This window comes from Convolutriloba macropyga, chromosome 1, assembly GCF_964194025.1.
Source record: "Convolutriloba macropyga chromosome 1, txConMacr16.3, whole genome shotgun sequence".
NCBI lineage: Eukaryota > Metazoa > Xenacoelomorpha > Acoela > Convolutidae > Convolutriloba > Convolutriloba macropyga.
Window position 1 is genome coordinate 34,818,698 of NC_134468.1, and position 24,372 is coordinate 34,843,069.

The 24,372-nt window shown below is 34.2% G+C and overlaps 1 protein-coding gene across 1 annotated transcript; it reads left to right on the forward strand.

Annotated features, from left to right (window-relative positions):
• The first annotated feature begins 1,403 nt into the window (after positions 1-1,403).
• On the forward strand, positions 1,404-12,249 carry LOC142338194 (uncharacterized). The gene is made up of 3 exons (XM_075387838.1): positions 1,404-2,234; positions 3,607-3,780; positions 10,978-12,249. Exons 1-3 carry the CDS (start codon positions 2,121-2,123, stop codon positions 11,158-11,160), a joined length of 471 nt encoding a protein of 156 aa, XP_075243953.1. The 5' UTR covers positions 1,404-2,120; the 3' UTR covers positions 11,161-12,249.
• Positions 12,250-24,372: the final 12,123 nt, after the last annotated feature.

Genomic DNA, 24,372 nt, shown 5'->3' on the forward strand with positions numbered 1-24,372 from the left:
AATCTTTGTTAACTCCAAAGAAGGCTAATTTTACCCGCGCTTCCATTGAGTGTTTTTGAATTAAAATTTTGCCGGTTTTTTTGCTAATATAACTCAATAGTGATCCAAAATGTATCATTTATTTTTGATATATTGACATTTTGTATATTGACTTTTGATAGACATCCTTGATATTCGGAACAATCACGTGTTCCTAATGGACGGCTAGCAAGGCTGGTAATGTCTAATCATTGTTTTTATAGTCCAAAAATAATTCGGATTGTAATCAGTCGCTGTCTTAAAAAACGTTTGTCTTTTTAAGTTTTCTAAGGTTTTTGCTATGCTGCCCTGTGGAGTCATAGAGCATTTTAAACAACAAATTAACAAAAATTGCAAAAAGGTGGTTGTTGAATTCAATTTTACAGGTTTTTGAATCAGGGTGCATCTAATGATACGGAAAATTTGGGCATAGGTTACACGGCTGTGTGCTCACTGGAGCATCTTTATTTTAAAGACTCCTTATCGACTTCTGTCAGTAGTACGAGTCTGCCGTACTAAGTCTCCGGGCATCGATAATTAATCAATATCCATAATATCTATTATATAAATTCAATTGTTCTAATAGGAATTATTTTAGCAATGTCGTAGCTTTCAGCCGTTTTTATAATTGCTGAAATAAAATGTAGGTATCAAGATAGAAAGGGTTGCTTAAAATTTGAAACGGGCGCCAGCATGTTGGAGACATTTTCTACAGAGAAACCTATCAAACTTACATTTAACTATAAAAAACAACGAAAAATTAGCTGTTCAAATAATTCTTAGTTAATTAAGGAATTCTTTTGGATTATATGTTTAGCGGACGGAGACAGTTTCAATTTTTGGATATAATTGACATTTTGCGTGAAATTTTTTTCGACATTGCAACGAGCAACCAACGCTCAAACAGACCTTAAGTTCGATCTCGTTGGCAACATCCTGGAATACGGTAGGCACTTTTGTGATACGCAGTTCCCTCGATAGAGTGGTTCTTTTGACTGAGTTGATGATAATTGGAGATTTTTTCAACATGTATTCAATAATTCAAAATGTTTAGGTAGGCGAAAAGGTCGTAGGTCAATGCTGGAATGCAATTAAATAACGACCATCTTTTTGTCCTGTGCTGTTTTTGTGGTATTGGGAATTTGTTTTTCTGCCCGAGCCTCACACTATGCTTTCCGCCCGTCCTTTTGCATCACTGCATTGGTGATACTTGTTCACAGTTCAGTGACTCTTTTCTGCTGTTATTTTAAATAAACAGCTGAACAAAATTGACTAGTGGCAATCTTCACGGGGTCGATGGTCTGGTCACGTGCGCACCTTCATTGATTTAATTGACTTTCTAACTTGCTCTCATATTTTCATATGTGATATGGGGGGTGATGTTTAAAATGTTGACTTCTTTTCAGATAGTTTCTTGCTAACTGCTTTTGTAGCGGCTAACCTCACTCACACAATTCTAATATTCGTATACTCTGTCTATCTATCTATCTCTATCAGCTGATATTTGCTACAATCTATATATCTCTCTATCTAACTACCAACCAACTGCCGCCCGTTCACAGCAACTACTGCCAGTCCTATTGTTCTGTAATCTAACAATATCAACAACAGCGACTACTCATTTACCTGTATTTGATTGACCTTACGGCGCTAGCTCAATTATTACTCAACTGCGGAACAACCATATTCACAAAAATATTTAAAATTGACGCGATTCAATTACTGCACACCAATTAAATCTCAAAATCACCAAATCTCAATTGTCAAAACGCAATTAGTTGATTTCTTCCAGGATCCTGAAAATATTCAACACGCAATTTGCAGCTTCCATTTTTATCAAGCCTAGTGCAATAAATCCACCAATTAATTCACAGCAAACACTTACCTTCCTTTTCAAATTTCCAATTAGCCTTATTTGTACATTTTAATTCAACAAAACTCCGCCTTTTATATTCATTCCTTTTTGTACATTTTTGTACTGTAATTTGATACGCATTACTGCTACTTATCACATTTGTACGTGTTCAGTTACTTGAACATACTTAGCTTATTCCTTTTTAGTACTAACTCTCGCGTGTTATAACAGAATACAACTAGATAAAATGGGTGGATTCTCTTACGGACTGTTGAACCCCAAGGACTGTGTGAGCGACTGGAAACTGTGTCTACTCTCTTACTGCTTCCCATTCGCTCCCTTCGGAATTGCAGCCGACAAGGTTACTTAACACGACATCATGAAAAATCGAATCTAATCCGCCCCCTCTCTGAAACAATAGATCCAAAAAATCTTCAAAATTTACGTTGCTATTTCTTGTTGTATTTCACGAACTAACTCGTGACTAGAACAAGTCTTCTGCACTGTAAAATGGATCACTCCACTTGAAATTTAAAATGTATAATACATTTCGACTTCATCTTTCATTTAACTTTTAACAGATTAAAAAAGAACAACAATGTCGTGCGCGTTTGAAATACACAGGCTGCATTGCATTGCATTACTAGGTAAAACTAGGGGTAAATTATATAAACTTTTGACGGTGGTTTAGGTTATTGCAGGATAAATGTCCGTCTTGAATAAATAGATGTCTGTCCCAAAACAATTTTTCACGGTAACCGTCTTGATGACAAGCTACACATTATTTTTCAAGATGATGATCCCTTCGGCAATGATGCTAACTTCTCCTATTTCTATCTACGTCCTCTTGGAATAATTTAAGACAAGCGTCTTTTTCTTCTGATACTAAAAGACATTGTATGATTTTGCATTCAAGTGGGCTTACTTCAACGCATTATAGCATTCAATGATCGAGAAATTGACGTAACTTTCAACATGTCACTGTAAGCTCGAAAATCTTGCTTTAATTAGCTGCTGGTGATCAAACGCAGAAGAAACACTTCATGCTGCGCTTCTTAGCGTGCTTTTCTCGGAGACTTTTTTCAGACCCTTAGATTCCCGAAATTTTTAGTGGACTACCTAATTTTAGTGGTTTTTCGTAAAGAGAAAGGGGGGATAAACAGATAAAGCCCGATGGCATTAAGTTGCAAAGCGAATCTCTTAGAACCTTACTGGTGTCTAAGCATATGCGATTCACCTCTGATTGTGCACCCCCGTACCCCCCCACCCCCCCCCCCCCACCACTCCACTCTGCTGTGTAAGCCTAAACACACGGTCAAATTTCGGTGGTTTGGATACTTCCTTACAAGTTATGCCCCTCCCTTATTTCCCCTACCCCGCACGTATCTTCCCTGAAAATGCTAATTTTCCTAATGTTACTTTGAATTGGTTTCTGCCATTTAACTTCTTGTTAGACGCCACATCGGAAAACAAACGTGTAGGCGGAGTTTGTTGATATTCTTCTCCGCCTCATTTTGATGCAGCATTCATACAAAGTAAGGTGTGGCTCTGTATTAGATTAGCTTGAAGTTAATGCTACTTCAGCTGAGCTTTGGAGCAACGATAGCAGGCCTAGAGATAGAAGGTGCGAGTCCTCTAATCTAAACTCAGCTGTGGTTTTCATTTCATAGAACACAATAAAAGAAACTAATCGTTTTAGGCGTTGGCAGAATTTGATAAAAAATTTGTTTTAGGTGTTGTCAGAGGGAGATGGGTACCGATGTCTTATTCTGAGTTCCATCCCGCTCCTGAACTACGTGGTGTTGCCGTGTTGGAGGAAGATGATGAGGGAGGCCAAGGGAGTAGATGGCAATATCCTGTTTGACTGCTGCGCTTCATATTGCTGTCCCTGTTGTACTATATTCCAGGTAACGATCTTACATCTGTAACCGGTTCCTGTCTCAAGCTGAAAAACCTGTTTCTCGATTAGTTCATGTTTTTAAAAGTAGCTTGATTTGATGTGTTAAGAGCTTAGCCGCCAAATTTGATCTGACGAAAATGGACCTACAAATCCTTCTTCAAAAAGTTTTGGACGTAACACAAAGCTCACATCTAATTAAGGATGCTACCTGGAGTTACAACCAGACTTGTCAGCTCTGAGCCAATTTTAACACATTTAACCTCTGATAACCAGTGCTGAACCCTAGAAAATAATGCCTGGCTGTAGACAGTTAGAGATGACAGAATTTTATCTATTTAAAGAAATACACCGGGCTTCAGGTTCAAGTTGCGTTTTTGAAATTTTGAAACATTCAATTTTTGAAAATTTCAATCGAGCTGCATATTAAATTTTGAATAATTCAGGACGTTCATTGTCTTCAGTCAGGTTTCTGCGCCGTTTGGCCTAGTGCGGTATAATTATAGGTCTATTTTTTCAAGTGGAAAATTGTTTTCATTTTAAAGTAAATTGTGGTTCATAGCCTCTTTGACAATTGTTAGTTGATATTTATCAATTTTTTTTCTTAAAAACATTGTGCGTGTTCAGATGCATGTTTGATCTCCAATTGATAATACCCTAATGACTTTGCATTTTTTAGTATTTTCCTGTTCATATTTATATCTTTTAAAAATTTAGTTTTAGATTGATGTTTGATGCAGTTTGTTTAAAATTTTGTTCCTCAACAGATTAGTTGTTTTGAAACTCTCATTTTCCATTCCACCCTCAATTTGAACTCTCCTGCTTTATTTGGGAATTACGAATTTAAAGCTAGCCAGGCTTTTTAAAACCACATTTTGATAGATTGAGATTTTTGCGGAGACTTAGAGGAGTGATATCATTTAAAAGGTCGTGAAAAAGTTATTGGCTAGTTGTATAGACATTTTTAATTGCTCTCGTAGAGAAGCAATTATTGTAAACGTGTGTGTCTTTTTTCTGCAATTTTCTGTCTTTTTTCGCTCGACTGTTTTGACTTTTCGAGTGACTTTTACGCCTTAGAATTTTTGTGTTTCGCGTGATCTAAAATTCTCTCTCAATCACAATTTCAAGCAGCTGAACTCAATTGGTGGCAATTTAATACTGAAAGTCAAATGAAAAGTGCGCTGAAACTGGTGCCAATTTTCACTTTGAATCTTAGTAGTTGTAAATGTTAACCTCTAATGTGGTTATTTGAAGCCCACTATTGAACTTCTTAGTCCCATTTGGGCTCCCCCCGCCCACCCGACTGAAGCCGGCTGCAATTGATTAGAGCTCTCCACTAGTCGTTCGAGAGCAATTCTTCTGACGTTTAGTCGGTTATGTTCAAATTTTTGATTCCTCGAGAAAAAATTGAGGTTTAAATTCTCATTTTTCTCAAACTTTTCAGGCGTCAAATACGTTTAAACTTTTGGTTAGTAAACTTTTCACATTTGAGTGACGAAAAATTGGGCATAAAATTTGCGATAAAATAGTTTGGCTAAAAGATTTTGAATTTTTATTTTTAATTAATAGCTGAGAGAAGCTTTTATTGGTCTGCTTGGTTTTATTTTGTCGAGGTTTTTGTTCCGACCACATGAATGCAAGCTCATTTCAAATCAGTTTTTGTCCATTTGTTTTTTCGACTGTATTGCACGTGAGACGTCATTTTTACACTTACACTGGAGTGATTTTTTTGCTCATTCACATGACTGGCTTTCTGTTCAAATATGCTTAGTCTCAAAATGATATTCCCCTCTCGATTTGATTTTGGCGTATGTTTACTGAAGAAGTTGAGGTCATTAGATGATATAATTTTTTAATGGGTTTTTTGATAGCTGCTTAATAGTACATAAGACGAAATCAATTACTCGCATCGGAACCTAGAGCAAAAATTCAAACAATTAAAAATTTTCATCTTATTTTTATCTGTTTTTGAGGCTAAAGATCTAACAAAGTTTTTATAGCTACGCTACTTCCTGGTATTTTAGTGTCTTCAAAAGCTGTTCGGCTCTTCAGAAATGTTATTTGCTACTTCAAATGTGTTGGGTTGTGATATCAGGAAATTGTGATATCAGGAAAACATTTGTTAGCTTGAATTTTTTCAACTAAAGAAGTCTCCATATAGTAGATTTCAGGAAACATTCATTCTTCATTGTTGAACATAATTGTTCCAACATTTTGTTTCAAAATGGGGGAAAATATATGCGAGGGCGGCTTTTTTTTTTCTTCTGTGAGATTTTCACCTTTTGTTTTTGCATCGTAGAGGAAAAAGAAGTACACCATTTTGTTGCCCTTGGTTGTAAAAAGTGCTAATTTTAATCTAGGTCGGAAAAAGGGGAGGTTCGAAGGAAAAACAAGTAAAACAAAAGACTTGTTGGGGTGGGGAAGGGTTGCGCGTTGAGGACAATATTATTCAATTATATTAATAATTGATTGTAATTTTGTCGTAACACTACATATTTTTGTATTTTTATATTCGATTCCAAAGTTTTATTTGAAAACAAAACAACGTTGAAGTTCTCCTTAAAATAAGTATTCAAAAGAGAAAAATGAATAAACAACAATTTTTGTTGCTCTTCGCGAGCTTTTTCTCTTCTTCCTGAGAGAAATATCGGAAAGTTTTTATATATAAGTTCCCTAATTTTGGGCAATTACGCTAAACCTCAAACCCAGATCCCATATTTTATTTGAAAAGCGATTCCAATGAAAGTTCGCTTTATGACCAAAGTCGTGAGTTTGAAGCGACAACAACAGAAACCAGCGTGGTGAGAAAGCAGGGATTTTCAGTTCTGATTTCTGTTGATTGATCCCGATGCTTCAGCTGACTTTCAATTTTAGCAATCGGTTGGTTTCAAGCTGACCTTTCGTTTGAGTCGACGAAAACTATGAAAAGCTGGAAGAGGCCATTGCTATGTTGTCACTTTAAACAAAAATTGAGAAAATCTTAGCAGGAGAATTTTTTTGGAAAAGTAGGTATTCATCTTTTTATTGTCAATTTTTGCGCAAATTAATTGTATGTATTGCAAATTTTTCTGTTTTGGAAACTTCCATCATTTTATGTGTTAATATGGCATAGAATAACAAAATTGGTAATTTAAGGGACTTTCAAGAGCATTCAGAAGGTAAAGCTTCTGAAAAATTAAAAAAAAGTTTGCTTTTTCAACCTCAGACTTTTTTCAGACTTAAATTGACTTTGATTGCGCTGCTCAAATAGTTTCTTTTAAAGTAGCACTTCAATTTGATGGTATCTTTTGAGAAGCCTTTATTTGTTTTCACTTCAAACAAAATGAACAGGTAAAGTTTTTCATTGAGTTGGAAAATTTTTTCTAAATTGCTGCTACATAAAGACGAAAACTAAGTCCACCAGTTAATTAAGGGTTTTCTACAACTATGATTATTTGAAACTATCTTAAATGGGGAATTAGTAGGATTGCGGAAAGGAAAAAGTAGTCATTTCAGGAAAGACGAAGAAGAGTGTTTCTTTGCCAACACTATAAACGTTTTTTCAACCTATGGTGTAGTTTAAAACGTCGATTTCTCCGGTTTACTCTCAAATTTAATTGCATCCTCGAAATACAGAATACGCCTGCATGAGGTCACTAGCATACAAAAATCTTCAATGCCAGAAATTTAAAAACTTTAAATTCATACTAATTCTTTTTTTTGCTACAAAAATATTGAACAGGATTTTTTCTGGTTGATGTATTTAAATTGTACAAAATTAGAAATCGTTCGAATATAGGATAAATTAATTTGAAAACTTTAAAGGGAGATCTTACCAAAAAGCGAAAATTTGCCATAAACTACTAATTCCTGGTGATTGCTTGATCGGTTTCATTTTTCACAAAAAATAAGACTGCATCTTGCCTTACTATTTAGATTTCTCATCTTGGGCATATTTTCAATGAGATAAAAATTAAATGATTAATTATTCGGTCATTTTCTTGTAAAGTGATTGCTTCACCTTTATTTTGCAAATTATTGTCTGTGTTTAAGATAGTTTTGTTGCGACTGATCGCTCTTGCTGAAATTTTAATTTCCGAGGATCTACTTTATATATCGAAAAAAACTGATGGTGCATGTAATAAAATGTCGATTAAAATTATGTCAAACCGAGGGTTGGGATTTTTCAGTTATCATGTTAAAGAAAGTTGTAATGATGGTTCCTCAAAAAATTTGTACTTTTGGGTTTGCAAAATTGATCGTCAATATGGCTTTTGCTCTCAGAAAAATTTCTTAAAATTGAGACGTATGTTGGAACATTCCGCGCTACGCACAGTCTCACACGAGCCGTCTTGTTCTAATTATTTCCGGCTAAACGCATTTTGAGTCTGTCTTTGAACAGACTTTTGAGTTTTTTGTGTGTTAAATAAGTTTCATGCTGGATGAATTTTTATGATTTAGAATTTTTCAAATTTTTTCCGTATCGGCACAATCATCTGAATAATGCATTCATTCAATTGAACGATATAGCGATGACCGTCACTGCTATTTTATTTGCTTCGTCTGTCACAGTTTTTGTAATAATTGGCACTCCAATATTAATTTGGCACTGGATAAAATGCGTCCTTCATTGCTTTTGCCAAAGTAATCGTTCTTTAGTTATTTAAGGCGGTGATTGACAAGGTTGACAGTTGAGCGTTTATTTCTCTGCAACATGACTCAAAGTTGAATCATTTGTTGATTGTATGTAGGATTTTGATGATTGTTTGTAGGATTAAAATGAACGCCATCTAGTCTAATACGGCAGATGAAGCACCTGCTCTGATTGTCTAGACGGATTTACAATTTGTAGCTAAAGCAGCCAACCGAGCAAATGTCGTCTAGGGTAATTGGAGTGTAACCAAAAGACGCTTCCAAAATTTCTTTCTTTTATCAACATTTCATGCCACATATCCCTTTTCAATATTTCAGTCTCTCAACTGCCTTTTGAAGTGGCCACATGAATTATTTGTTTTGCTACAATATGGTCCAAATTAAAGAGTCCTATACCAAATATTGAAGTTGCATTAAATGAATGGTAGTATCAAACACACATACAGCCTTTGTTTTTGTTCTGTTTTTGTCAAAATGTAGCTTTCATGATAGGTATAGTTTCTGTGAAGGTTTAGCTTGACTATGAGGGGTGCTTTAATGACAAAGGTGTTAACTTCTGTCCTACATAACGATAGTCAGAAGTTGCCAATTTACTCAAATTTGGCGTCGGAAGTCAAATTTTGTCGTAATCTTTTTGGGCGAGTTTTGCGTAATACTTTGGAAGGATTGAGCCATAATGTCAACGGAGGATGTAAATCTTATGCTGGCATGTGTTCAGGTAACAACTATATTTAGTTATATCATTTTTAATGTAAAAAGACGGCAATCAAAATATATAATTTCCAATTGTTGTCGAAATCGACAAATTCTTTAGCTGCAATTGAACTTGCACACTTATTATTGATTTTTATCTGTAATTTGTCCTTGCACTGGACAAATACTTGAGCGTAAGTATTTTATGTTTCTCTTCATATTACGAATGTATATATGCAGATGTTGTAATGTACATACTGTTTTTCTGTAAAAGAACTTGACGCTGAAAACAAATTTATATAAATCCTTGGATCTTTTCTGTTCCCCCCCCCCCCACAGCTTATTGGGTGCATTCCATTTGCACCCCCCAGTCGCACGTGCCCTATTTTTACATAATGATTTTCTATGTAATGGCATGTGGTCTAGAATTGGGGTATATAACTTATTGGGGGGGGGGGGGGGGGGGGTGGTGGAGGACAAACGGAAAAAATCAAATTCTTTACGTCTTACGTCGGTTCGAGTTGATTGCAAAAAGACGTATAATTTTGGGTCCTTCCTCTGCACGTTGATCGCGCATAGCATTTCGTCGTAAGTCGTTTTTAGAAGCTACCCTCAAATAACATTCAATTAGATTGAGACATCCTCATTTGACCTTAACTACTCAAATTGAAGTCATTTCGAGAGTTAGGAGTCATTTTAAGGCTGAGATAAGTCACTAATGTGTACGCAAAGAGTTATTCGAACGCATTAATAAAATACTCATATCAGTGACTTGACAGATGACGTCACCACGCGCATAGCTCAGTCGAAAAAAATGCACGAAATATTGAGAAAAGGCTTATTGGATGTCGCGTAACGTATTAAGTGGAAAAAAAATCTTGAAAACAAAAAACAGCACAACAAAACTTGATATACACTCCAAATATAGAAATAAAAAACTTGAAAGTTCTTTTCCGGAACAGCAAAGCAATTCACTATTATGAGCTACACAGACAAAAACAAGCGAATGATCAAAAACTACAAAGAGTTACAAAAAATTACAAAATATGCTAAATTTTCATGTGGTCAATGTCTACACAAATAATTTTGCATTCTTTAAATCTACACAGCAGCAAGCTGAAAATATGTATTAACTCTTTGAGCTGAAAAATAAATTTCGAAAATGAAAAATTGTCAAATATCCTGAAAAATAGCAAGACATAAATTTTTCGTATACTAATGTCTTAGCAGGAAATAATTCTGCGAAGAGCAACAAGAAATTTAGACTGCAGGCTAGCAGAAACCTTGCTGAACAACCAGGAGACACGAACGGGAGACATGAACGGGAGACACGAACGGGAAGAAAGACAAAAACGTTTAAAACCTTGAAAAAAAATAGTAAGAATTATTGAGAAGGTTGCTATAGTTCATGTTTTTGTTAATGTTTTTTCAAAAGCATTAAGGTGTTGATGAAATTTAATCTTTTAACCATCTGCAAACATTGAAAAACTTTCATTAGTCCCTGAAAGTTAAAAAACGCCATAACAAAAAATTGCGATATTCCCTCCCCTGTTATAGTCAGAGTTTTATACTATTGCCGTTGCAAAAAATTAGTTGTTGCAAAAAATTTTGTGAATTGTGACCAAGGTCAGTTGCAAACCTTTTGCCAAGAAATTTTTGAAAAGCGGACATACATTAGAAACCGCAACATTTTGGGTCAAAGACTGACTTTTTTGCCATCAGTTGCAGCTTTCCGAGAAACTTCAGAACATTTAGCACTTAAAAGACTACTAATGCGTATTAGGGACTCTAATGCGACGTGTGATCACTTCCCAAGGTATGAAAGTGTAGAATAAATTTAAAAATATACCATGAAGAGTCTTAGTTAGTGTTTTGCACGCAGGCTAGTCACGAGGCTGGTGTAGATGGAGCGTTGGAGGTGAATAAGACAATTGAGCTGATGAAGAGGGGAGTGGAGGGATTCAACCCCAAGAAGGAGATGGAGAAGGCCAAAGACCAGTCCAAGGAAGCAGCCGATGATGCGAAGAAGGCAGCTGAAGAGGCCAAACAGGAGGCCACGGCTTAATTGAGCGCATCAGCCTAGCCGTACAAATTCTCAATAGCTAGGAACGAACGTAGACTCGTCGTTTTCACAAAATGTGGAAGTAAATGTCACAACTATGCGTGGATCACCTTCCTACTATCGTACATGATCAATCTGTTTGCTATTTCGCAATTTTCATTCGTGTCCAACTTTTTGTTGCAACAACAGACTTAACTCTAAACTTTGATGTCCGTTTACTGTTGAAACTTTGCACAAACTCTTTTGTACTTGTGGGGACATTTAAATTATTCAAATTTCGTAGTAAATAACTGTCTCTGACTCTTTAATTTGGTCATAGTTTGCTGTGAGGCTTTTATTTGTTAGTATATTATGCAATTCTTTGAAACATTTCTCAATCTCTGGTCATAGCTGTAGTAGAACAGGGATCTTTATTGTTGTTGATTGGTGTTCGCTTCGCTTTATGCGACTTCATCCGTTTCCTAGAACAGCCAGAGCCCCTTTTTGAAAGACTTTGAAGAGACCCACATTTTCAGACTTTTTAAAAGCCATCTGAAATACGCGCATTAACTAATTGACAAATGCAAACCAGTTATAAACTCAAACCAAAATAATTATTTCCAAAAGTTACTACTCTCTAATTCACTCACTGGATATGAGTTCTCTATATATGCACAATATTTGGCCCTATCGTTCAGGGAAACGGATCCGCTCTGAGAACAATTTCTCATTTCTGGTTGATTTTTAGAATAATCTTTATTAGGGTCTGAATTGATCATTACGTGCAGTTTGTTGATTAACGTAAATTAAGATATACTTCTAGTAGTGTTATTTTTAATTGGATACTTTTTCGTTAATAGGATGAATGAAAATGAATATTCAGATGTTTTGGTGCAATGTGTCATGCATTACAGTTTCCAAGTGCGTTTTAAGTTCGAGTGCTCTCTATTTTGTCACATTAGCAGTTGTCATATTAAATACGCTCATTTTATTCCTAGATGTTTTAACCTTTGGCTTGATTTGTCCTCTCGGTCCAAAGAGGGATTATTTGATTTGTGTCTGGTAATTTATTGGATTTGCTTAGCATGTTTGTCCAATTCAATTTTGACAGTATTTCTTTCTTTCTCACTCACATAAAAATATAACGTACTTCAACGTAATCTCGATAGGGCGATTTTTTAACAGTTTTTAGTCTCGGATGAATTTTTTTCTATGCAAAATTTATTGGCAACCTTTATTGTTCCGACCCCAACTTTAGTGGGGAGGGAGGAACTATATACTCAAATGGGTTTTTTTGTATGTCAATTTTGGCCGATCGATATAATTATCGTAGAGAGTTGTGAGTGGTATCATTAGAAAACCAGTCCAGCGTAGAATATGGATTTAAAAAGATTTTTTTTCAATTTTCGTTTTTTATAGGGAGTTATCGAGGGTTAAAGTTTTGTGAATAACTGCTATTTTTATTCACATTTTCAGTATTTTTGACCATATTTTCGTCAATTTTGCTACAAAATGTTAAAATTGTTTACTGTAATATTATTGATTTCATCTCTAAAGATAGGGAAGGGTTGCTGAGTTGTTTGATCCGGGTTATTCGGCTAGAATTTTTAAGCTAAATTTTTCAAAAATCGGACTTTTTTCTAGAAAAATGGGACCAGATTTGCTTTTTTTTAGCCTACTTGCTTTAATTTTGCTGGAAGTAGACACCTTGAAACTGCGGCCGAATTCTTCTTAAGCTCAGAAAAGAGCTAGATGTAATCCCGCTGGCTTTAAGAGTTTTCCGGATCATTATTTTGCGAGTTTTTTGGAAAATTCAAACTCGATAATTACAAAAAAGCATTATTTATTTTTGACAAACTGAAAAATTTTGTTTAAAAACTGATCTATTTAGCAATCATTTGAACAGTTGACTTTTTTGTTAGGCCCGCAGCAATATCTGGGCTGATCTTGATCTCATTGTGGATCCCTACGATAAAAAGTTTTTTAGATTTAAATGGGGTGCGACCTTTTTTTCAAAACATTTCCGCTATGTAAATGTTTATGTAAATTACTGACAAGAATCTGAAATCAGGGCTCAATTAATGACAGATAATTATTACAAAAAAGATGTCGAATGAAATTATAACATGGTTTCAGAGTTAAGCTCATGGTTTTTATGGCTTTGACCAATTGTTTTCGTAAAATTTTTGAGTTTCGCTTGAGTTTTGCTTTCATTTGTTATACTTTTTGTAGCCAAATGACTTAGTGTCCCGAATCAAAGATGCCGTTAGCTTTTTAAGAGACATAAATGAACCTAGACAATTCTTTCAGTTGTTATCTAATATCTGTTATGACTTTGAATATTTGTTTTAAGAAAATATCGGTGAATTTTTGAACTTTGCCACTGTTTTACCTTTTTTCTCTCAACTTCGGGCGCAGCCTCAGTAAAAACAGGCAGAAACCTATTTTGTTTGAGTAATAAATTATTGTTGGAATTGGTTTTATATTCAACTAATGTTTTTCTTACCTTGATGCTACGCGTTTCAAAATAATTGTTATTTTTGAGCATAATCGCATTTTTTATGAGTGTATTTGGTTTCCTTTTCAAATTATCAAATTGTTGGAAAATCTATTTGAAGTAAAGCTTAGTAAGAAAAATGTACAGCTTTGGAAAAATGCGTATCTGTATTTGTTAATTGTTTTTGTTGAATAGTTAAAGCTTTTTGGGCTGAGACCAAGTTATCTCGCAAAATTTTATGGGTCTTTTGTTGTTTTTTTCTCTGTTTGTCTTTCTTGTTGTTTGTGTGCGCGAAATACCTGATAACGATAGTTCTCAATGGCTTCCCCAGGACGTATAAATCCACCTAGATAAAGACTTCAGTTTATAACTGTTTGTTTTAATGACTTTCAAATTAATGTTTTTTAAAAAATGTTTTTTTTTCACCTTTCTCCCTTTGCTTTCAATTTGGTCACCATGTAACTCAATCCCACTAAATAGAAGAATAAATTTCTTTTGGTGATTTTTATCCATTTTTGTCGCGCTTTGTTATACGTTGTAACTGATTGCTTCGACCATTTTTTTTTTCAAAAAAGTTTTCGAGATTTCAATAGTGTTCAATTTTTGGGTTTCTTTTTGTTGTCGTGTCTACATTGTCCTTTTATAGGGAAAACTGGTTGAAATTAGGAGGAGGAAAAAGAGATGATTTACAGTTTTTGCAGGTAACATCTTATAAGCATAGTGCCTTGAATAGTGTGATGTCGTAAAATTATTTGAAGTTTTGGCTTCCATGTGTTTGTTATGTATTTGTTTTGTGGGGTCGTGACGTGGTCTCATTATTAACAGGCCCAATTGGCTTCCTGAGGTATTGCAACTTAGTCCATCGGTTTTTGTTGAAATCTTAGATCTCTTATGACTTTAAGAAATATTTGTTTTCAAATCATTTTTGGGTTTTTGACCTTCGTCATTTTTTAAAACAGTTTTTCGGTCAAATTGAAGCTCAGCCTCTCACAGGTCACACAGGTCATAACCCGTTTGCAGTGCGCTATAAATAAACCTTCATAACGTTTTTAGCTTCAAACTTTTGTTTCTCGGCTTTGTTACTTCTTTTACTACGAGACTTCATAAAATACTACGAGACTTCATAAAATTCTCGAGATTCTGTTCTCTTTTTGGTTTATATCAATAACCGTGAGTCCCATTGGCTTTAAAATTTTGCGCAATTGAAGATTGGGTTGTGGCATGTCTCAATTGCTTCCTATGGAGATATAAATGAAACTTTCAGTAGTACCAGGTGATATCTAATGACATTAATAACTGTAAAGTTAATTGTTTTCAAAAATAGAAACGTATTTTTTAACTTTGCACCTCTTTGCTATTTTTTCTTTTTTTGTCGACCGGTTAACCGGTAGCACTGAGAACCGGTCCCATATCTTTTCTAATGAAATATAGGTTTAACTGTTTTGTTTGGGTTTTATCTGATGCGAGTTTGATTTAATGTTTTTTATTGTAGACATCGAATTGCGTTCGTAAATAATTTTTGTTTTTTAGTTTTTAGTGGTCTTTTGTAGTAGTTCTATTATAAAAAACTTTCATGGGCCCTCGAGCGTGGAATTATTGTATTCCTTTGGTTGTTTATTGAACGATATGTATGTTTTTAATCTCTTCATCATTTGGTAGCCAATTAAGTCAAGATTGTGGATGAGCGGGGTCGGAACATTATGTGCGTACGCACATTAACGAGCCTCCTTGTTCGGTTTAGATTGGACAGTGAAACATTATTCTTCTTTCTGACCGACACAACTTTTTCCACAAGAGTTCACATTTTGTTGACTGATATAGGTTGCTGTCATTCAGCAACTGTAATGTTTATGAACACAAATGAAACTTGTTTTAATTTAAAAAAGTACTAGGTGTCAACGGCTTTGTGCGTGGATGCTTTAATGATTTGCATATGGTCATCGATGTGAAACAGGAATAGAAACAACAGATCCCAGAATTTAAAACTGCTGCTCACTTAAGACGGAAACTCTCGAAACTACTGAGTAAAAGTAGTTTTTGATTACCTCTTATTATGTTAACCTGAATTTTACCTGAAAATTACACTACAATAAAAGTTCTAAAACAATTTTTATTTCAATGAGACAAGTGAGAAAGGATCAACGTGTATCATATGATTGATTCACTCATACAAACTCAACGCAGATAGTAACAATTGACGTTGGGATCGCGAAAATTAGGCTGATGAGTGGTAGAACTCGCCGAGAAGTGTTGCTTCTGGATTTTTTGGCTTGAGATCAAAAAATAGAATTTGATGAACATGTTTTAACCCAGCTTGTTATATATCAGGCTAACAAAGTTGCTACTTCAAGAGAGCTTTGGTGCAAAGGTAGCATGCCTGGCCGCGGTTCTGAAGATAGTAGGGTCGAATCGTCTAAGCACTAATTTGATAGCAGTGTATGAAGTTAGCTACCACAGCTCTGTTGTTACAAACAGAACTCAAATTTAATTCAAAGAAATTTTATTGAGAAACTCAACACTAGACCTTGACCGAGCTCTGAATAGCCAATGGAGGGGGGCCATTTTCAAACAAAAGTAAGTTCATAATTTGAAACCGTGAAAAAAAGTCATATGAACAACCTATCGTTCTTATCATGACCTGTTTTGGCTTTGACCACCAGGCCATTGGACCTTAAACTGTGTTGTACAAATTGCAAGATACCAAAATGCAGGCAGGAAATAATTTTTCTATACCAATACTTTATACTGGTATTTAACACAATATTTTTTTGCATTTTGTCTTGAAAACGAAAATCAGGTTTTGTTATTTAAATCGTAAAAGATGTCAAAGTAATTATTGTTCCGACCCCCACTTAAGTCGGGAGGGAGAAACTACATACTCAACTGGTTTTTTTTGTTCAGTCAATTTTGTCCGATCGATATATTCATCGTAGCGAATTGTCAGTGGTATCATTGAAAAGCCCGTCCCGCGTAGAGTATGAATTTAAAAAGATTTTTTCGATTTTCGTTTTTCACAGGGAATTATCGAGGTTTAAAGTTTTGTGAACATTTCTTTTTATTCACAATTTCAGAGTAATTTTTGCTAAAATTTGTCAAAATTTTGCTAATATAATTCAAAATAAGTTAAAATGTTTAACAGCAGAGTGTTGTTGTTACCGTTAGAGATAGAGAAGCGTTGCTGAATTGCTTGATTGAAGTTTTTTGGCTATAATTTTTGATAAAATTTCCAAAATTCAACTTTTTTCAACAAAAATGACACAAAATCTGTTTTTTGGTCCACTTTGTTAAAGTTTGCCAGACTTAATCAACTAGAAACCTTAAAACAGTTTCAATTAGGCGCCATATGAAAGTCTTCTGAAAACAAATTGCCGTTTTTTGCAGATTTAACTCGATAATTATACAAAATCCATCGTTCCTTTTTTTAATATTTGAAGAATTCCACCCAACAATTGGTCTAAATCACAAATACTTGGAACACTTGGTCGATTTGCTGGGCGCCTGACAAAATCAGGGCGAGGCTCGACAATACCATGGATTCTTAGAATCAGAGACATTTTGGTTTTTATTTTGTTGCTGCCTTTTTTCAAAATAATTTGCTTTTGTTTTTTTAATGTTAATTAATGACAATATATTTTATTCACGGCTCTGTTAATGACAGCTCCAATTTACCTAACTTTAAAGCCGAATGTAGATACAGTTTGTTTTCAGAGAACCAACGAGTTTTTATGGCTTTGAGGAGAGTTTTAGTAAAATTTATCTGAACTCTTCTCTTTTGCCTTCAATTGTTGTTCTTTTGGCAGTCTGATTTTTAAATTTAACCGCTCAAACAACTAAATTTCTTCCTCAAGAGGTGCAAATGAATCTTTTCTATTCATTTGGTTGTTAGCTAATGTTTCTTATGTTATTGAATGTATTTGTATTAAGGAAATTTCTGTGATTTTTTGAACTTGTCAATTTTTTAAATTATTTTAGTCAACATGTTGCTTATTCCCAGTAAGTACAGGTCAGCCTTTCCATAAAGAATTCAAAGCAATTTTGTGGCCGCTTGTTTTAACAGAAGGTTTTCTTGCTTTTGGTACTACGATTTTTCATACAAAATTGTCTGATTCTTGTGCATAATTTCCCATTTTTGCTGTTGTTTTTGTTTCTTTTGTAAATTATAACATTATCTAACAATCTAACTGAAAAAGTTTTACATTATTTGAAACTGAACATATTTTTGTGTTTTCATAACATAAGGTTTGAAGGGCTGCGACACAGTTCTCTTGCAGAAATTGGTAGAACTTTTTATTTTTGTCCTTTATTTGTTGTTAATTTTTGTCGTCATTTGACAAATATTGGGTAATTAAAGGTCTCAGTGGCCAACTGTAGATTAAAAAAATGAACTTAATACCTAATAATTTTAAATAGCTAATATTTGTTTCGACTTTCGAATTAAATTTCTAAAAAAAGAGTGATATTATTCTTCAACTTATCCCTTTTTGTTCTGGTTTGCGTTTTTTTCTTATTTTACAATGTTGTATCATTTTCGTAAATTAGCGTTATCATTTAGAGCTCCTTTTAATTTTTTGTTAAGTCAAACAATAGTTTTTCTGTTGTTTAAACGTTTTAAATGATGTCTTCAAGGTTTAGACAATTTGTTTCAGAAGAATTTTGTGAAGTTTAGATACTTTTCAGTTTTTGTGGTTCCTTTGGTTGTCATTTTGTGATAGTCGTCTTACAAAAAGACGTTATGATGGTCATAAAAGACGCAAGTGAAGATGTTATATCCTCTCGGTTAACATCCTAAATATTTAATAAACTTCAAAACTTCAAAACTGGTTTCGTAAAGTTGTTTGTGAAACTTATTTGTTCAGCTTGTATTTAATTTTAATTTATAGTCTTATGATTTAGTCTCATTAATAACAGTCGCAATCAATTTTCCGAGTAGTTGAAAGACAAACTGTCTACTCTTTCAGTCGAAAGGTTTTGGTGGCTATGAATTTTGAAAATATTTGTATTTAATAAAAAAAAGAGATAGATTTTTTGAGATCTGCCAATTTTATTTCTGTTAAATTGTAGCTAAGCATCTCTATATACAATTCACATCATTAATCTATTGAAAAACAATTTGTTCCTCATAACGGTTTTATTTTCCTCAAATGGTCTTTCTTCTTGGAACAACCAGTTTTCATAAAACCCACTTTCGTGATTTTTGCATATTTGCCCCTGTAGGTTTTTGTTCTCTTTTCACAGTATCACAATAATGGGCGTCATTTGATTTACAAATTTTGTTGCCTTTAAAAAAAGCAAACGACGATTTTTATTGTTTTTAGTGATCATCCTAATATTTAATTGATTGGGGGGACATCGTTTTCAATTTTTCGAGCAAATTTTTAGTTTTTGCCTGTATTTGTCGTTCTTTTGTGGTCGTATGACATATCCTGGATAATGAAACGCTTCCGTTGCTCTCTAGTGAAGTATAAAAGACTCTCGACTCTCTCAATGATTTCATTTAATGCTTAATGTTTCTAATCAATTCGAATTTAATTCTTTTTAAAAAAAAAGCAATGTTTTGGTAAACTTTGCCCCTTTTGCTCATTTCTAGTCGACTTGTCGCCAAGTCCCATTGAAGAAAAGTCCCATGTTTTGGTCCAAAAAAGTGCCAGTTAATCTTCTGAGTATAAATTTTATGTGATGCCATTTAGATTTGGTTATTAGTGGTTTTCAAAAAATGGACAAGAAGTTTTGGTCGTAATTAATATTTGTAACTATTTGGTTTTGATTGCCGTCTTTTCAGGTAGTCATATTTTGGTAGCCACAGGTTTCATAGGCCTTCTAGAGTAGATTGTTTTATTCTTTTAGTAGTTTGTTGAACGATATGTTGATATGTTAATTTTTTTATCTCTTCCTCATTTGGTCGACAATTAAGTGAAAAATGTAGATGAGCGGGGTCGGAACATAATGTGCAAACGCACATTACCGAGCCTCTTTGTTGCATTTTCACTTCAAATTGATTGAAAAAAAGTTAAAGTTCTATTCAAAACTTATTTCACGAAGCACTGAAAACTGTCTCTCGTTAACGTTTACAAATAAAAACGAAAAAGTAAGGCAGAAACCTTGTAAAGGATCAAAAGTTTACAAACACCTGAGTACTTTAATGTTTTTTTACTATCAGGAAAATTCAAAATCTGGCACACTGCAATAACAGTGAATTGAAACATAACCGACTTAACGTCGGAAGAATTGCTCTTGAACGACTAGTGGGAGCTCTAATCAATTGCAGCCTGCTTCAGTCGGGGGGGGGGGGGGGTAGCCTAAATGGGACAAAGAAGTTCTATAGTGGGCATCAAATAACCACATTAGAGGTTAACATTTACAACTAATAAGATTCAAAGTGAAAATTGGCACCAGTTTCAGCGCACTTTTCATTTGACTTTCAGTATTAAATTGCCACCAATTGAGTTCAGCTGCTTGAAATTGTGATTGAGAGAGAATTTTAGATCACGCGAAACACAAAAATTCAAAGGCGTAAAAGTCACTCGAAAAGTCAAAACAGTCGAGCGAAAAAAAGACAGAAAATTGCAGAAAAAAGACACACACGTTTACAATAATTGCTTCTCTACGAGAGCAATTAAAAACGTCTATACAACTAGCCAATAACTTTTTCACGACCTTTTAAATGATATCACTCCTCTAAGTCTCCACAAAAATCTCAATCTATCAAAATGTGGTTTTAAAAAGCCTGGCTAGCTTTAAATTCGTAATTCCCAAATAAAGCAGGAGAGTTCAAATTGAGGGTGGAATGGAAAATGAGAGTTTCAACTGCGTTCAAGAGCAATTAAAAATGCATACATCTTGATCTTCACAAAATGGAAGAAAACATCATATTATTGAAAAATATAATTTAAGTATAGAAAAATTGCCAATCCAGAAAATAAACATCAATCACAAAGCGCCAAATCAAACAAACTTAAGTTTCTATAATGCAGCGTTGCGGAACCACAAGGAAATAAACTACTCTGAAAAAGTCGCTCTTTAAAAAACATATTTCAGCTCCCTTTCTGAAATGTCCTTACATCTATCTATCTTGCCTTCCTTCAAAAATGTAATGTGGCATGAAAAAACCATTCTCTTTCCCTCCATCTCACCCTCTCTCATTTTCTCTCTGTCTGTATATTTCTCTTTCGCGTTTTTCGTCAAATTTGTTCAGAAATTTGACTTAAGCTCTTTGTTTTCATGTGCGGAGTTTCGGGTTTCAGTGACACTCGGACAAATTGATCGATAAAGAAAACGGTGTGCTCCTTTTCGTGGCGTAAAAACAATGCTTCAAAATAGTTCTAATTTTTTGAACAATAAAAATACCATCAGACTAATAGCCTTGCTATTGCCTCGTGACTATTTAACACATGATAAGTTTGCTTCTTCTCTTCTTCCCGATTGACTGAACATGGCTTATCTTTACCTGATATCAGCTCACACCTCTACTATTTCTCCCGCAAATTTGTGATCAACATTGCAAGAAGTTTTCCCATAATTAACCGGATAAATAAATCCCACATTCGGTTGTGACAGTTTCACCAAATCCCGGGCAGCTGTGATAGAGGAGGAAATGATAGAGCAGTGAAATAATTCGGGCGAAACGCTAGGGGCTTAAACTAATAGGGATGAAAGAGTGGGACACTGGTAAAGTTAGAGAATTAGGTGGGCACACTGAGCGGAAACGTAACTGGAATCAAACGTTTTCCCAATCACCTGATTTTTGATCCTGCCACCTTTAGTAGGGGAGGAACTATATGCTCAACTAGTTTTTGTGTTCAGTCAATTTTCGCCGATCCATCCATTACTCGAGTTGTGAGTGGTATTATTAGAAAGCCTGTTAAGGGTAGAGTATCATTTTTTTGTATTTTGCTTCTTCCGAGGTGCTACGGGGGTGCAAAATTTAATGAACGTAGCCTCAATTTTAATTTGTTCCTATTTATCTTAAATTTTGCTGGCATTTTTTGGATCAGTTCTGCTAAAAATATGATAAAATTATAATCAATATAGTCTTATTGGTTCTGAGTTAAAAAAAATAAGAGTTGCTGAATTATTTGAACCGACACTTTTGGTGAAAAATTGAACTAAATTTTTCGAAAATTCAGCATTCTCTCATTTTCAGTTCAAAAACGGCACTAAATAAGCTTCTTTAGGCAACATTGCTCAAACTGACTAGTAGAGTAGACATGAAAACTGCTGCACAATGTTTTCTTACTCAACTTTTGTACAATTTTACTTCCGGTTACAGAAAAAGTTTTTTGGAACCAGCAATATGGCGGCCTTTTGCTAATTTAAATCGATGCTTATCAAAAAAAAACTCATTTAAATTATGCATTTTATGATTTTTTTGGCCATTTTTTCCTACTCAACTATTTGGAAATATTAAGATTTAAACAGCGGCTCAGCTATTGCGAGACCAGTTTTGGTCTCATCTTTTATTTTTGCATTGAACAAGGATTTGTATTGTAATTTGGCTCTGTTCCTTTTCAAGTCATTTCGCTTCTTTTCTGTTCACAATTGCAAACTTCTCTATTTTCATGAAAAAACTTCACTACTTAGAGATCCTATTTATGTTCAAATTAGGCCCAATGAATGAACATAATGCTTTCTGAGTGAACCTCATGGTATTTATGATTTCAACCAAGTAATTTCGAACAAATTTTTAATGAGTTCTTAATGAGTTTTACCAGCAATTGTTGTTATTGTTATCATACGACAGTCTAAATAATAAGTGGTCTGAGTTGCTGTCTGAGGAAATATAGGAGAAACTACACAATGCTTTCTTTTAATTGCGAATGATTTGGCGGAACTGTATCTCAATAAATATCCCATATTCATCATCTATTTGTATGTTAAATTTTTTCTTGGTCAAAATAGTCCTAATAACATTTAGAATAATTCAATGTCTTTTTTTGTTCGCAATTGAATGTCAGAACCATTTTTGGTTCAATCATTGAATTTTTAATCTAAAATTTTGGGGACTGTAATGGGACGCTGTCTGTTTTAGGAATAATTATAGCTTTTTACTTTTTAAGTTAAGTACAGATCAGAATGATTTCGAATCCAAACTCATTTATCCACAAATTGATCTAACGTGCAAAAGAAAGTGTTCAAGGTCAACATACTTTAGAGTTTCGGTGAATTTGTTATGTTTTTTTGTTTTAACACCATGTTTGCCTAAACCTTTTCTGCATTTTTGAGTTTTGCTTGTAATTGTTATTAATTTTCAATCGACATAGTTTTTTCAATTGTCTCGCTAAGGAGAAGATAAATTGGCTGCTTTGTAGGCAGCTACAAGGTAATCTGTTTCACAGTTTTTTTTGTTACCTCTAAGCGCGGTGTCAGCTGAGAGAAAGATCAATTCTTCTTTCAATGGAAGCCAAATTAATCTGTTTTTGCTGATTTTTCTTTTAAATATTGGTTTTTGGCTCTGATACTATGTTTTTCAACTTCATTACCAATTTTTGGACAACTTCGTTTTTTGAGGATATTTTTGCGGTGTTATTATTTTATCACACTAAGGACAAGTCGCATATCACATTAATAAATTTGAAAAAAGCACGGAATTGGTTAAATCTAATGTATTTAGGGGAGATAATATTTTAACGGCTTCGACACTCATTTAATGCAAAATTTTGTTAACTCTATATTTTTGCTTTGTTCTTTTCGTAGTCGTATGACATTCTGGATCATGACAGGTCTCAATGACTTCATAAGGATGACAAAATGAAGCAATTTTATTTTTTTTACTGGTCAGTTAATGGTTTTCTTGACTTAACGATTGTCTTCATGAAGTAGAGACTTGTCGTTTAGTTTTTTAAGAAAATAGATAGCCTTTGAGTTTTGGCAAAGACTAATACTTTTTGTATTTGTTTTTGTTGTCTGTCTTGTCCTTTATTCTTGTTAATGCAGGAGTCATCGCCTCTCTAATTCGGCATTATTTATTTTTTCAAGAGGTTTACGTATTAAGCGATATTTTGAATGGACACACCAATTATTTTCGAACAATATACAAATTTTTGAAAGTTTTCTATCTCTTCGTCATTTGGTAGATAATTAAGTCAAAAATGTAGTTGAGTGGGGTCGGAACGTTATGTGAGAACGCACATTACCGAGCCTCCTTGTTGTTCTAAGTGCTCTTTTTTATGCTGACAATAAAAAGATTGACCAGGTTGAGTCACTTCCTTGTTCAAAAATTCTGTCAGTGGGGCAGTAAACAACAAATCCTGTTGCGACTATACATGTTTTTGGTCGCAGACACGACAATTAATGTCATGGCTAACCTATAACGTCAAAATTTGTGGTTGCTGATGCGTATCTACAAAAATTTATCAAAATATGTTTGAAAACAACTTCTGGATCCTTTTTCATCAGGTTTTTCTTTTTAAAAAATGTTAAATCACCTTTCCATTCGCCACCAGTTCTGTGTTTAATAGGAGATAATATAATTTGACAAGCATAGGCCCTGAATATAGGAAGCAAGACATGTGATTTCGTAAGCATATGCTTTCTTTGGACGTTTAATTTTTAAGATAAGTTGAAGTCATTAAAACTATAGCATTTCAATACCCACAAGCAAAGACAGTTTTTCCGACTATGAATTTTCTATTTAATCAGGTTTAAACGGAATCCGTCCAATGAAATCTTAGTTTTCACATTTAATTCTATAAATTTATAACATTTTGGAATCTTTTCTGTCAATGTCCTCTATTACGTTTGGC